Raw genomic sequence first — 14,619 nt, 5'->3', positions numbered from 1 at the left:
CTGATCAACGAAACTGAAATGTTTCCAGCAAGGCTGTTTTTTCCCCTGGGAGCATCAGTTTGCTTCTGATGCAGAATGAAACCATGTTGCTGAGAGCAGGGACATGTAACTGAATTCCTACAGGGTGAGCTGGGTTAAGAGCTTGCAGAAAAGTCCTCTCTCCATTGTGGCTTCCTGCTCCTCTCCTGTGCTAAATGCACGGTGCTTTCCTGCTGAAACAGGATTACTTTGTCACACATTTTCTCTGCGGTTCTGCCTTGTTGTCAGGGCGTGCAAACCTCCCGTGGGGCTGCTGACACGGTGTAAATTCACATCTTCCCTTGCCCTGAAGTACCAGGTTTCTGTGTCCCTGCTCACAATTGCTGCATTCCCTAAAAAAAAAATTGAAATTTCAATCCTGGTGCTGCTGTCTGTGGCTGTTGCAGAGTCAGACTTGTCGAGGTAGGAAGGGTTCTCTGCTGGTCTTTCGGTCCAAGCAGCTGCTCAGGCAGGGTCACTTGGAGTTGGCTGCACCAAGACCATGCCCAGATGGCTTTTGAATGTCTCCAAGCATGGAGACTTCACAACTCTTCTGCTTATCTTTTGGTGGTGCTCTGTCCTTCTCACAGTGGAAAAGTGTTTCTTTCCCGACTTTACAGTCAAACTGAAAAACAAAGGATTCAGGAATGGTTTGGATTTGAAGGGACTAAAGTGTCTTGTTCCAACCCTCTGCCATGGGCAGGGACACCTTCCACTATCCCAGGTTGCCCCAAGCCTCATCCAACCTGGCCTTGAACACTTCCAGGAATGGGGCAGCCACGACTTGTCTGGGCAACCTGTGCCAGGCTCTCACCACCCTCACAGGGAAGAATTCCTTCCCAATATCTAATCTAAATCAACTCTCCTTCATTTTAAAGCCATTTGCCCCTTGTCCTAATCCCTGCTGGCTAAACAGACCCTCTGTGATGCTCTGCTTTGGGGATGGGAGTGGGGTGAGATTTCTCCTGCTGTTTCTTCACACCAAGGTTGTCAGTTTGGGGATGTGCAGAGAGCGCTGTGTGTGAATGCAGAATGCAGTAGGTGCTCTGTGGGGACACCAGGAGTGTGTTCACCCTCGTTTTGTGAGAGATGGGATTCATCCTGCATTCCAGTTAGTGATGAGGGCTTTAAACTGAAGTTGTCAGAGGAGGGGAATCTCAATCCATTCCACTCCTGCCAGTTGGATGCCAGTGCCAGGATTAGATGCCTGGAGCATGGAGGGATTGCAGGATGTCAGGAGAAAACCTGCTGAGCAGCACAAAGGAGCTCCAGACACTCCAACCAGTAAATTGACTTCATCAGAGGCCCAGCTTGAATTCCTTTTCATGGTTGCCAAGAGAATCTGTGGCTGCCCCATCTCTGGAAGTGTCCAAGGATGGGGATTGGAGCAACTTGGTCTAGTGGAAGTGTCTCTGCCCATGGCAAGGGGCTTAGAAATAGATGATCTTGAATGTCTCTTCCAATCTAAACCATTCTCTGATTCTGTCATCTCCCCAGTGATGTCTCCATCTGGGTTTGGTGCACTGCCTACTTGGATGAGGAAATTCTGGTCCAGACAATCAATGTCAGGATGTGATTCACCTGTTTAGATAAAGATGCCTCACAGAATCATCCTGGACTCTTTTAGTTTGATCTCTTCTGACTAGAAATGTCAAGAGTGACTGGCTCTGTGCTAGGCAGTTCAGGAGCATAAATTCCACTCATGGCCATTGGAGGAAGTTCTTGTCAGGTTCCAGGGTGATTTCCAGAGGAGGCACCACACACCTCACTTTGAACTCATTCCATAAGAGATTCCACTTAAGGAGTGCTATGAATTCCCACCTCACTGCTGTGTTGTAGACTTTCCCCCCAGCAGCCAACTCACAGGGAGAACCCAGAGGAAGAAACGTCCTGCACTCCTGGAGCTGTGAGCCCCCAGCAGACACAGTGGTTGGCAAATAAGGGCCAATTCCCACTCTTTCTACTCCTTTGCCTGAGTGAGAAGGACAAGAGCATCATCTTGCCAGCAAAATGATGCAGCTGCTCCCAGGACCTGACCTGAAACAGAGCACTGCCCTTAGTTTTGCATGCATTGCCCAGCCAAATGCCACTCTGCAGGCAGCTCCCCAGGGACATGAGCCTTATGCAAGTTCGGGGGAAACGGGAAGCAAAACTCTCTTGAGGCAAAGTCTGAGGGCTGGGGATTTTTTGCCATGGGGCACCACCCCCTAGGATGAACTCTGCCAGCAAAGGCAAGAAGCAAACATGTGCCTGTCAGGGATGTTTGCCCCTGGGTAACTTCCTTTTCTCTCTTCATTTCCAGCTGCTGGCTGTCGTTGGAGGGAGGGCTCCTCTACGCCTTCGTGGGACCAGCGGCTGCTGTCGTTTTGGTATTTGAGATTGCCTGAAAGCTATTTTGATTTTTCTCTTTGTCTATAGCACTCTCCTTCTTCTTTCAATCCAAGAATGCCCCTCTTTATTTCCACTCATGTTTTCAGTAGCTTCCTCCTTCAGGAGTAAGGAGCAAAGCATTAGAAGCCAACAATTTGGGATGGGTTTGATTCTGGAATATATAATGTGCCTGAGCTCTCAGCCTTCCACCTCTGTCCTCACTGATGTCCCCCTAACATCTGATTAATGCTTTACTTTGGTTTTGCCCTGTCTGGTTGGAAGTGCAGGATGATGGTGGAAAACTCTGACATTAACTCCTTCAGCAGCTGCTGTTCCTGGTTGCCTCCAGACTGGGCTGTGCCCTCTCAGCCAGCTTTTATTCCTGGTCTGTCCCAGCTGGCTGTTGTGTGGGAGCAGCTCCCTTGTTTGCAGGTGGATTGGAGATACTCAAGTCAGTGCCAAGGGGGTCCTTAATGACCCTCAGAGTGCCATGTTTGCTTTTAATTGAAAGGGAATAGCAGAGTTAAAGTAAACAATCCTAAATTCTGTCCCACCAGCTCTTGTATGATGGGAGTGGGTTCTACTGTCCCATGACTACAACACAGCACCAACACCAATCTTGGCCAGTTATTTGAGTTTAAGGTGTCACTCAAGAGATAACATCCCTTTCCTCAAGCTTCTCTGCTGTTGAAGCCTCACTGTCCATGAGAAATCTTGACTGTCAGGGTTGAAAGACTCTGAGAACTGCTGGTCCTCCAGGAAATCCCTCCTGGAGCAATTTCAGATGGGTTTAAAGCCACACTTGAGCCTCCATATGTGAGTGGCAGCCTGTTTTCTCTCCAACCCAGTGTTTGGTCCAGTATGTCCTCTGAGGTCCAAGTGTCCCACAGGAATGGGGTTGGTGACACTCACAATGTCTTTTTTGGGTCAGGCTTCTGTTTTGTGCAGTGCCTGGGGGGTTAAATGTCCCACAGCAGGAGATGCAGGAGAATAACTACAAAAAAACCTCTTGCTGCCTCTATTCTCACAGCTGTCATTGCACATCAAACTACCTTGGTGCCGTCCTTTCATCAGGATGACAAAGGGACCAGCCACTGGTTGTCCCTCCTCTGCAATAAATCAAAACTGCTTTCAGTTAAGGTCTTCTTTAGCGTGGGATTGTGACACAGTGATTAGGAGGGAGGAAGCTTTGGTGGTGCCCAGAGAAGAGGGAGTCACTGCTGCCTCAAACCATCTTGCTTTTGTTGTGCCAACAACAAGGGAGGTAATCCTTCATTTTCCCTTTGCATTTTTAAAGTGTGATGAAAACACAGGAGCCTTTTTCCCTTTGGCATCTCAGTGTTCACCCACCATCAGACTGGAAATGGAGATGTCCTTAAACAGAGGTCAGCACATGCAAATGGTGGTTTCTGCAGCTGCTATTAGGAAGTGGTGAATCATCTCTGAGGGTGTCTGTCCCTGGTCAGCACCAAGAGAGAGCCTACACCCCTAGCTTAGACCTCCTGACTCATTGCTGGCTAAAGTGATGAATGAATATTGCCCAAGTGCTGTAGATACCGAGGAGCTTGGGGAAGGAGAAAGACAAAAAGAACCATTTAAAACCTTTTCATAAATGCCAACCTGCAAAAAAGATTAGCTCAATTAGCTACTCAAATTCCCACTGTGGCTTTTAGCAGAGCCAGAAGTGGAACACACAGTCCACAAGGCTGGACAGCTGTTGGTTCTCTGTGTGCTTTTTCCCTGAGTTCAGCTTGGCCATGTCAGTGGTGGAGGGACATCCCAGGAGGTCAGGGACAGAATGACCAGGGACAGCCAGTCCAACTGGCTCAACAGAGGATTCTTACAGGGCTGTACAGGGGATGTGCAGCTCTGCTGCTCTCAGGACAGGTTTGCTCCAGAGAAAACACAGCTGCTGTTGTGCAGGGGTGCACAGGCCAAGGTGGGACTTGTCTCTGAGTCTGAGCTCTTTCTCACTCAAAATTCAGTGTATAGAGGCCCAAGTGACTTTGCACAGAGCTGCCTTGGCTCCAGCTGTGCCTGTCACCTCTTCCCAAGCCATTCAAGCATCTCTGTACTCAGTTCTCCTACCAGCAGGACTTTTTATTACCTGTAGTAATACACAGCAACCTTCTTTCCACACCCTCCTTTATTATTCTCCCCACTGGAAAAAGGCTTTTGCCTTGGAGAATATCTTAACATAAAAATAATACTGTGAAGGTGGTTGGCCTGCAGCTTCACCAGTATTCACAACTTGCAGTCAATCCACTGACACTGAATGTTTGCAGAATTGAAATTTATCTTTAAAAATCCCACCAGCCTGGAATGCAGAGCTGTTGGCAGCAGTTTTACACATCCAGCTGAGGAGGAGCAACCTGGGAATAATTTTGTGCTGGCTGGAGGCAGGGAGAGGCTCATAGTGACAGGGCAGAATCATCAGTGGTCAAGTAGTGGTTGTCTCAAGGAATCTCTCACTTGAGTCTTTGCTTGTGGGTATTATCTAAGAGACAAAGAAGTAAAGCTGCTCTGCATGTCATTCAGAGTGGCTCTGTTTAAGAGTATATCCCTAACTTAGTAAAGAAAAGGAGCCAGGATGAGAGCAGGCTGTTCATCATGATGATCAATGTACAGGATAAAATAAGTTATTTATAAAAAACCATTGTAGAGCTGTTGTTTGTAATCTCTCCTGCTCCATAAGAATGAGGATGCACAGCCCCAGGAGAGATCCAGCCACGCTCCAACCCCTTTATTCTTCCTGCCTTGCTGCACCTTAAGGAAAAATCTCTCTTGCACTCACCAGCCTCCAGCACAGTGAAGAAGGATCAGTGAATTCCAAGGGCTCCCTCTCTCTCCAGGCACCTAACTAGGCTTTGGTTTCCTACTGATCTTGGGCTGCATTGCTGTGTCTGACTTGCCAGTGTTGTTTCTCTAAATCAATACCATGGTGAGCTCTAGAAATGGGCTCACAGCTGTGGAAAGCAATCCCCTGACCCAGCAGCTGATGCAAACGAAAATAACTGCTATTTCTGAGATTTTTCCATTGATTCCCAGCTGTGGCTCCCCAGCAATGAGCTGGGTCGTGCCCTGCTCAAACCAGCAATGCAAATGAAGAATTTTGCTCATTCTTTTGAGGCTGATTTAGGGCAGAGCAGACATCTCCCTTCCTCTGGGCCAGGTGCTGTACAAGGTCTCTTAGCACCACCTCTCAAGGGTCTATTACTCACCTCAGTGAACATGTAACGTTGCACATCTCTGAATTTGGCCTTAAAATGTAAAACAGCATCCACCACATGGTTCTGCAGCACCAGATGTTTCACTGACAGCAAAACCAGGAGAGTGTCACTTTTTTCCACCGTCAGTGCCCTGCCTCCATGGAGGGGGTGGTGCTCATGTGTCACTGATGTGTTGCTGAGGTTTGGAGGGGGTTTGCGGAGCAGATGCAGCTGGCAGCAGTGGAGGCACTTGGGAAGGGCACAGTGAGGAGTTTAGGATCACTTTGCAAGACCTCAGCTCTGCAGAGCCTGTATTTCACTGTGAATATTTATACCTGATTGAGACAGCTATCCATGCTCTCACCCTTAAAAAAAAGGGACTACAGGACTGCATGGTCCTGCCCACTGATTTTTTGGGAAATGACTAAATGTCTGATCTATGTGCTGTGCCACCTGCAGTACCTCCTGCAACTGTCCTTGCTCAGACTTGGAAATCTGAGCAATTTACAGGTTTGTCTTGGTTCGTGGAGACCTCATGCAAGGTAGAACCTGATGATCATGGCGATCTTTTCCAGCCTTAATGATTCTGTGATTTGAAGACCTCTGTTATCTGCTGCCAGCTGCATTCTGCTCTCCTGAGCTCACTGATGCATGGCCAGGGGAGGTGGGATGGGGTGGAGATGGGACAGAAGGGGTGGTGGCCTGCAGAAGTGTGACCTGGCTTTGGGAGAAATGGGAAAACTTCATTTGCCAAATGTTGGGGTTTTTACCTTCTGTGCTACCAAGTTTGACCTGAGCCACTTGAGAAAAAAACTGTGTGTTGTTTCTCTTTTGACAGGTGAACATGGTTATTGGCATTCTGGTTTTTAACAAACTTGTATCCAAAGATGGAATAACAGATAAGAAACTGAAGGAACGGGCAGGGTATGCCTTATCAATACATCTAAGTAAAGAGTGAAAATAAGAAACAAAAATACCCAAGGTTGTGATCAATAACCTGGCAAGGAATGCAAAAAGAGATTGGAGATGCAAACAAAAAGAAAAGGCAGAAAAAAACCCAAAATACGCACACTTGATTTAATCTCTTTACCTTGTCATTCAGTGCAGAAGGGACAAAAAGTCCAAGAAGCAGCACTGGGTTGCTATGGAGGAAGGATAAAAGTTCATCTCTTTGTTAAAATGGCTTCAGCCCAGGCTGATGGATCCTCCCAAAAATTAGGGCGAGCAGAGTGGCTCTTGTCACTGACTCCTGGAGGCAGCAGCTGGATCAGACAGGGACCGGTCACTGCTGAGTGTGGCATGTGGCATGTGCTGTGTGACAGAGAAGTCATGCCCGCTGCTTGGCAGGTGGCTGAGGGACAGCAGAGGGATGTTATAAGGGAAGGGTTCTGGAGGTCTAGCAATGAACAGATCAGGAGGTGGATGCACATGTAAAGAGGAGGTAAAGAACCTCTTCTGCAAGGAAGAAATCTGCTACCACCTGAGGTCCTTTACCTTCTGCACAGCCTCCATCAGCAAAGCCTGGGGCTTGTGTTACCTGCTTCTCTTTGCAGTATAAATCAAAGAGCTGCCTCCACAGTCCTCACCCCCCTGGTGTCTCTGGGGGTTGGCTGGGGCAGCAGCTGCTGTGCAGGGCTCTCTGTTGGGTTACTTCCAAACTCTGTTGACAGTGGATATTTTGCCATTATCAACATTCCCAGCAGCATGAGAGCCCCTTTCATCTTTTCTAGAAACGAGTCTGTAGCGTGCTCAGACTTCATCCCTGAGCTGTGCTCCAAGCCAGGGTCAGAAATGGCACACTGACACTCTGAGTCACATCAAAAGCACAGCTCAGCCTGGCTCATGTGTGTTATTTGCCACTGCCTTGCTTGGCTTGTTGTTACAGTCAGAGAAACTGTCCTTACCTGCAGCCAGGAAAGGCAGGGATGTGTCAGCTCATCTGCCTGTTAGGTTTATCACTGAGGATATAGCACTTGTATTCTTGAAGGAAGAAGTTGTTTTAAAAGTGATGAGGAGAGCAAGAGATGTTCTGGTGACTCTGTAACAAGGCTACAGGCAGAGTCTAAAAGCTTTGGAGGCTGGTGGAGGAGATACAGGATATATCCTGCCAGTAAAAGGGAGGGAAGAACAGATCTCCACTGAATCTCAGAGGGTTGAGGCACATAATATAGATGAGGTTCAATATTCCTGTCATTGTACTATTGATTAGTTGTGGTGGAAGAGGTTTTTAATTGAGTGGTGGCAGCAAAACTGAGAGTAGAAGCAAAGTCTCATCAGCACCTCGAATCCTGTGTTCAATTTTTGGCCCCTCACTACAGGGAAGACCTTGAGGTGATGGGGCATGTCCAGAGAAGGGACTGGAGCACAAGTCCTGTGAGGACCAGCTGAGGGAGCTGGGGGTGTTAAGTTGGAAGAAAAAGGAGGCTCAGGGGAGAATTTACCATTCTACAACTCCCTGAAATGAGATTGTGGTGAAGTGGGAGTTGATGTCTTATGCCAGGTAACAAGTGTCAGGACAAGGGCAAATGGTCTCATGGTGTGCCAGAGAATATTGAGGTTGGATATTAGGAAAACTTTCTTCACTGAAAGTGTTGTCAGTCATTGGAATGGGCTGTCCAGGAAAGTGGTGGAGGCACCATTCCTGGGAGTGTTCAAAAAATCAAGTAGATGTGGCACTTGGAGTTAAGGTTTAGTGGATGTGGTGCTATTTGGTCACAGGTTGGACTTGATGATCTTGGAGGTCTATTCCAATTTTAATGATTCAATGATTTCTGTGAGAAAAACAGCAACCTGTTAAGGTTCCTGTTTAATCTTCAGTGTTGGTAAGGCCAAGCAACGTGGTCCCTCAGGGCAGCAAAGGGGAATCTTGATGCCTGAGCAGTGCCACAGTTGTGATAATAAAAGGAGACAACATGTTTGGATGATCAGAGGTATCAGATGCTGCTGGAGTGGAAAACGTGTGAAGGAGTGACCTTGGTGCATTGCTTTGAGCAGCTGCAAGAAGCAAGTGCTTTGTTGTGGGTGATGCCTTCTTTACAAAGAGAGAACTCCAGAGAACAGCCAGACTTCAGGCAGAGTCTGTAGCAAGGGAATCGCACCTGAAAGGCAGCGCTGCAATAAATGCTTTATTGGATCAACGAAGCAGCGAGTTGCTGTCGCTCAGTCCCTCCCTCTCTAATCCAAACTCCTCACAGAATGACCTTATTTTATACAGAGCAGCTGGTTATTGATCACACTCTGAGTTGTGTTTGAAAAACAAAACCTACAAAGCAACGACAACAACGACAACAAAAAAGTCATTTTTCTGATGTTCTTTGTTTTTTCTTTCTTTTCTCTTTTTCCCTCCCTCTTTTGTGTCCATGTGTGTGTGTGTGCAGCACTTTTAAGCCTTCTCTGTGCTCGATGATTTTGTTTTCTTTTCCCAAGTGCACCTGCTGAGAGTGTGGGAGCACTTTTGAGAGCCCTGGTGCCCCTTCCCTTAGTTAACTTCCCAGAAGTTCAGCTGCTTCTGGCCTGGGCTTGGGAACCGTGTTGGAAGGTAGATCTGGAGAGAATCAGAACGAGTAATGGCCTTGGAGATGTTTGGATCTGAGGAGATGGTATAAAGAAACGTTGGGTTTCCTTTAGCAGAGGCAAGAAGTATGGTTCAGTGTTGTAAAATGATTAAAAAAGGGGAAAAAAAACCCCAAAAATAGGGGGTAAAAAAGAGCTGTTGGATACTAAGAAGAGCCCAGCACACCCACTCCACAGATTGGTTGGCACAAATACATCAGTACTAACAGATCTCATGAAATAATACCTGAGACATGGTAGGGTTTGCCCTGTGCTTAGCAGAGGAATTTGCTGTGATTAATGTTTTCACATCTGTCAGAAAACGTTGACTTTGTAGTGGCAGTGACTTTCTAGATGGATCACAAAGCCAGGCTGGACAAAGCTGGGGGTGATTGCCTGGAGAGCTGGAGAAAAGCTCCAAACTGTCCCAAAACCTGTCCAGGAACAGGAGAAAACCATCCAGGGACCTCCCAGCAGAAGAGTCTGCTGTGGTGGCCAACTCCACCATCAGTGTCTGAGCTCTGCTGATGACAGTGCTACCAAAAAGGGATGTTTTAATGTCAGGAGGCTTTAAAATGAATTTTAAATTTATTCAGGCAGCGTTCACTGCAGCAGCATTTGTGTGCTCACACAGCCAGGGAAGAAGAACGAGACCATAGGGTAATATTCACCCAGGCTAATTTTAGCCTGCTGAGTTAAACCTCTCTAGGCTTCCTCTGTAACTACTGGAGAGAGACAAGAGCCTGGTTTAGTTGTTCCAACTTGCCCCTTTAGAGGAACTTTACTATTTTTATCTCACTCTTGATTACAGAAATGACTCAAGAAAGTTTGCCCCGATACCTTGTGTGAAATATTCTCTGTACAGCTGTCCTGGTGGGGTGTAACAGAGCTGGATTGTCAGTGCACAGAGAAGAAAGTAATTGGAGAGATAATAACTCCATTAAAATCAGAAGGGATTGGGATTGCCCTTCATCTGGGAATGGGTCATGTTGGAAGCAGCGCTCCTGCTCTTTGTGCTGTGGGTGGGGTAAACCACTGCTCAGTAAAAGGGAGCAAAGTCCAGGCTCCAGTGAACACACCAGATGAGTCTGTGAGCTGTCTGTGGATATTTAGGAAGCAGAGAAAACTGAATTAACGGAATGCATCGTTCACTGTGATTATTTCATTAGCTGCCCTTTCATACGTACAGGCGCCAATATAAACCTGCCACGGAAATTCAGTGTATTAACAACCTTGTGCCCCCAACCAGAACAAATCAGAATATAAATGTGTCCACATCTGTGCCTATTGCTTACAACTTTCTGCATAAATACACCCAACAGCAGCTACAGTTGTGTGTCACAGTGGTCTTCTGGCCAGTTCTTTGTGATTCAGTGTCATTCATGTTTTTTCTGGTACAGTTTTCCATCAAATTCCTGGAATCAATCTACTTTTTCTTTTTGCTGCCTATCTCTGCCTCTCTCTGTCTCTCTGCTTATCTGTTCTTTGTGGCTTATAGATTTGGGGATAAGCTGTCTTTTTTTTTAAGGGTCGAGCACTTAATGCCTCTCAAGACCCACTTTATCTTTGGTTCAGCAATTGTCCTCACTGGATTTACACCATCCTTCCTGGAAGATATTTATCTGTGGACACAGGAGCTAATTTCCTCTGTGTCTGAAGGCTGAAAGTGTCTCTGGGATACCTGAGTCATTATTTTGGAAGGGAGTAGTGACTTATGTCACTGTAATTAATTAAAAGACCAATCAATAGCCACTTGAAAGTGGACCACTGGGCCCACTGATAATGCTGTGTTGGTGTTCATGAGGATTTCTTTTTGCATTGAGACTGAACACAGAGCCATAAAAGTTTAAGAAATGATCTGTGAAGTTGCCTGCTCTCTCTCCTGGGCAGGGTAGGGTTGTAAAACCCCCTCCAGGTTGGGGCAAACATCACCCCTCACCAACTGCACCACCACCACCACCCAAGGGTGACACACCTACTGTCCTTTGGCAGTGATTTCCTGCCTTCTCAGGTATCAGGCACTGCATGTGGGTGTGTGGGATGTTTTGCAGACTCCTTCCCATTTTCTGAGCCAGACCTGATGGGGGTGTCTGCCTGCACAGATCAGAGAGTGCACACAAATGAGTAAATTCTGGAATAATTAGGGCCAGTGCCAAGCTAATAGACCTTCTGGGCTCCTGAGGAAGAGCTGCCTCATCAGCTGGGTGGGTTCACACACATCAGCTCCCAAAAATCATGTGGATATTCCCTTTAGCAGATCCCTGCCGCCCCTTATTCCTGCAGCCCACCCTGCCCCGGTTGATCCCCTGCAGAAAAAGTGGGAACAACAGACCTGACTTAGTCTCAGGGTTCATCCCAAATATGTTTGCATCTCCAAAACAAGATACGAGAGAAGAAATGTCTCAGAAGTGTTCAGCCAGTCCAGTTCCTTTCAGAGCAGGTTGGTGGTCTTACAAAACACCCAAGCTCATGCTTGACTTCCAGGACATAAACAGTCCCATTGGCTTGTCCTTCCTCACAAATGAAGCAGCCAAAGAGTGGCCTCTCTCCTGGTGCCATGTGGGTATCCCAGTCCCAGAAAATGTGTGACTTATCCCTTGCATTGCTTTAGGAAAGAAGATAAGCAGGCACAGTCCCCACAGCCCTACTTCTTGCCTTCTACTGCACAACCCTGCCACCTTTTTTGGTTTGGAATCAAAAGGCCAGAAGGGAAAAAAGCAATTTCTCAAAAAAAACATCCAAAAACCAAACCAAAACCAAAAAACCCAAATGAAAAGAAGGAGGTGGAGACTGGGAGAGCAGTACTGGTTTCTCTTCCATGGGTGCCAGAGAGAGACACCCTGAACCTGGGAAAACACTAACCAACACAGTTCCACCCTCTCCAGTGGCACCACCACGTCTCTGAGTTGTTCATTCCCCCCCATTTCCCGCATCTGGAGTGGTACAGATGAGAGAGTTTTCCTCCTGCCTGTCTTTCATTTCTCTTTCCACGCTGGGTATGGTTGGTTGGTTCCCTTTTCTCCTTCCTTCCTTCCTTTCTTTCTTTTGGCTTCTCGTGCCCTTTCCTTTCTGCGTTTGTGCTCATGAGCGAAGTGTTTTGTTTTGTTTCAGTCTTTTGGTTTTAATTGCAGTCAGATGGCAGTGCCCCTTTACGGGATGACGCTCAAATGTTCCAAGTGTGGAGTAGTTTCTTCTGCTGAAGTTTCGGCCACAGCCACCAGTAACGCCATGTTAGTTCCTCTAATTTCAACTTCTTTTCTTTCTTTCATTCTTTCTTTCTTTCCACTTTTTTTATTTTTTCCTTTCTATTTTTTGCTTTTGGTTTCTTTTATTTCCCTCTTCCATTTCCCTGCACTCACCAGCCCTTGTTTGTTTTCTCTCCCCGTGTTCCTGCCCACCTCCCCCCATCCCCAGCTCTCCCTGACCTCATTCTGTGGGCCATGAGTAGTGTAGGGCTCCTCCTACAGCATCCCTGGAGCTGATGGCCTGGATCCTGAAACACCCTTTATGACATGCTTACATTTAAGCATGTGAGCAGCCCATGGAAGACAAAGGGACTCAGCATTTGTTGCAAGCTGTGTATGGGATTAATTCCTCCACTGAATTTAGTTTTTGGAGTTACAGGCTTAAAGATGTGATTTCCAGTCATTTCTGAGCTAGACAAGGACCTCAAAATCCAGCTTTGCCAACCACTTAAGCATCTGCTTGAGTGTTTTACTCCAGAGCACTGAGTATGGTTTAAGTGAGTTGGTGAATCACTTCTAAGTGTTGGGGTTTTTTTCTCTTATAAAATGCTAAACTTAAGTTTAGTACCTGGTAGGGCTGCAGGTCTGATTTGATATGTGTTGACTGCCTCTTTTGAGCCCCTAAAAGCACTTGGAATTAATTCTCAAAATCTTAAAGTGTTTCATAGCTCTGAGTTACAAAAGTCAAATGCTGTTAAATCTCCTCTTAGATGCCTCCGGAGTTAGTTTAAAAAAAAAAAAAAGAATGTCAGAGCTTTGTTCTGCTGGAGAAATTGTTGCTATTTATATGGTTGGCTTTTTTCCCAAAGGTTAAGGTTTGAGGGAGAGTGGTGAGGGATGGTTTGTCTTTCTTCCTTCCCTTTTGGAGATTTTATTATCTACATCATTTCCAAGTGATGCTATACTTGGATTTTGATGTCTAAAGTAATACATGTACGATGTGTGAAAGAAACTGTCTCAGATCATTTGCAGTTTGAAAACTCCTGCCTTTAATTAACCTACACTAAAAGAGGCAGCTGAGTGCCAAATCTCAAGATGTAGAAAGATAAAAGAAAATCAAAGCCCAAGAGCAACCTGGTCTAGTGGAAGGTTTTCCTGCCCATGGCAGGGGTTGGAATGAGATGGTCTTTAAGGCACCTTCCAACCCAAACCATCCTGTGACTCTGTGGTATCCTCTGTGAAATAAAAAACTAAACAAAATCTCCCTTATTTTTAATTGCTAAAGTTATTTACTCACCTTTTGAACTGTGTCCAGCTGAGATGGGGAGATGGAATTGGTCCAGACACGTGTACCACAAGTTTGGAATTAGCAGGTCCCTGCATTTTGGATCCCTGTAACAGCAGAAGAGCTGAACCAGCAGATTTGTTATTAAAAAAATTAGACAAATAGGAGAGGCTTTCTGTTCATAGTAAATTCCTTTTAAAAGTTAAACAGTCTCAAATCCTTCACCTGCAACTGTCTGACATTGGTCTGTGATAAATCACATATTCTGATTCATCTCCACATGAGGAAAAAAAAAAAGAAAAGAAGGGATATGAAAGCCAGATCTCCTATTCATCCTTCTTGGTTAATTAAAGTGGATTGATGGAAATTAGAGGGCTCTTGTAAGAGGACATGTCTTTGGTTTCCCAGCAGTTAAAGACCTCAGATGACAGGTTCCAGTACTGGTTTTATTGTTTGTCCTGAAGTGTCCCAGGCTCTTGTCCTTGCAGAGGGACCACTGAGCAACACATGGATTAGTTCTCTCAGCCTCATCTCCTCTTGTCATCCCCTTCATTCTGCAGCTGAACTTTTGCTGTTTTTCCTTCTCCAAATCTATTGTAAATGAGGTTGTCAAAAAGGCAAAGCCCTGCTGGTGCTTCATGCCCCTGCCACCATTCTGCTGGCCTTCATCCTTCCAGAGCTTGGAGAGGCTTGGCCATTCAGTTTTGGAGTCTTTCAGTGTGAATTACATGCCCTGAGAATTCCTGGCTCCTCTCTGACTTGGAATGAGCCAGAGTTGTTTGGTAGGGAACACATCAAGGATGTCCCTGCCTTGTTCCTGCTGGGGTTGCTCCTGCCCTCTCCAGGTTACCTCCCAAAGGTTCCAGGGACTCATTTCTGGGAGAGCATGGCATGCAAAATAGATCCTTTTGCCCATTTTTCTTGGCTTTTGGAAATCTGAGAAGTTTTGAACAACTGTTTGTGGCAATATCCTTGTCTGAGAGTGAAAGGGTCAGAGAAG

The 14,619-nt window shown here is 46.3% G+C and overlaps 1 protein-coding gene across 9 annotated transcripts in view; it reads left to right on the top strand.

Moving 5' to 3' along the window:
* ADGRB1 (adhesion G protein-coupled receptor B1) overlaps positions 1–14,619 on the top strand; it is a 304,676-nt gene that overhangs the window by 254,829 nt on the left and 35,228 nt on the right. For all 9 annotated transcript variants that reach the window (XM_071553750.1, XM_071553757.1, XM_071553756.1 and 6 more), the window contains 2 exons: positions 2,321–2,387; positions 6,436–6,521. In XM_071553750.1, coding sequence (XP_071409851.1) covers positions 2,321–2,387; positions 6,436–6,521 — 153 coding nt within the window. The remainder of the gene's footprint in view (positions 1–2,320; positions 2,388–6,435; positions 6,522–14,619) is intronic.

This window comes from Pithys albifrons, chromosome 4 (assembly GCF_047495875.1).
Source record: "Pithys albifrons albifrons isolate INPA30051 chromosome 4, PitAlb_v1, whole genome shotgun sequence".
Lineage (NCBI taxonomy): Eukaryota > Metazoa > Chordata > Aves > Passeriformes > Thamnophilidae > Pithys > Pithys albifrons.
This window is presented reverse-complemented; position numbering and strand designations above follow the sequence as displayed.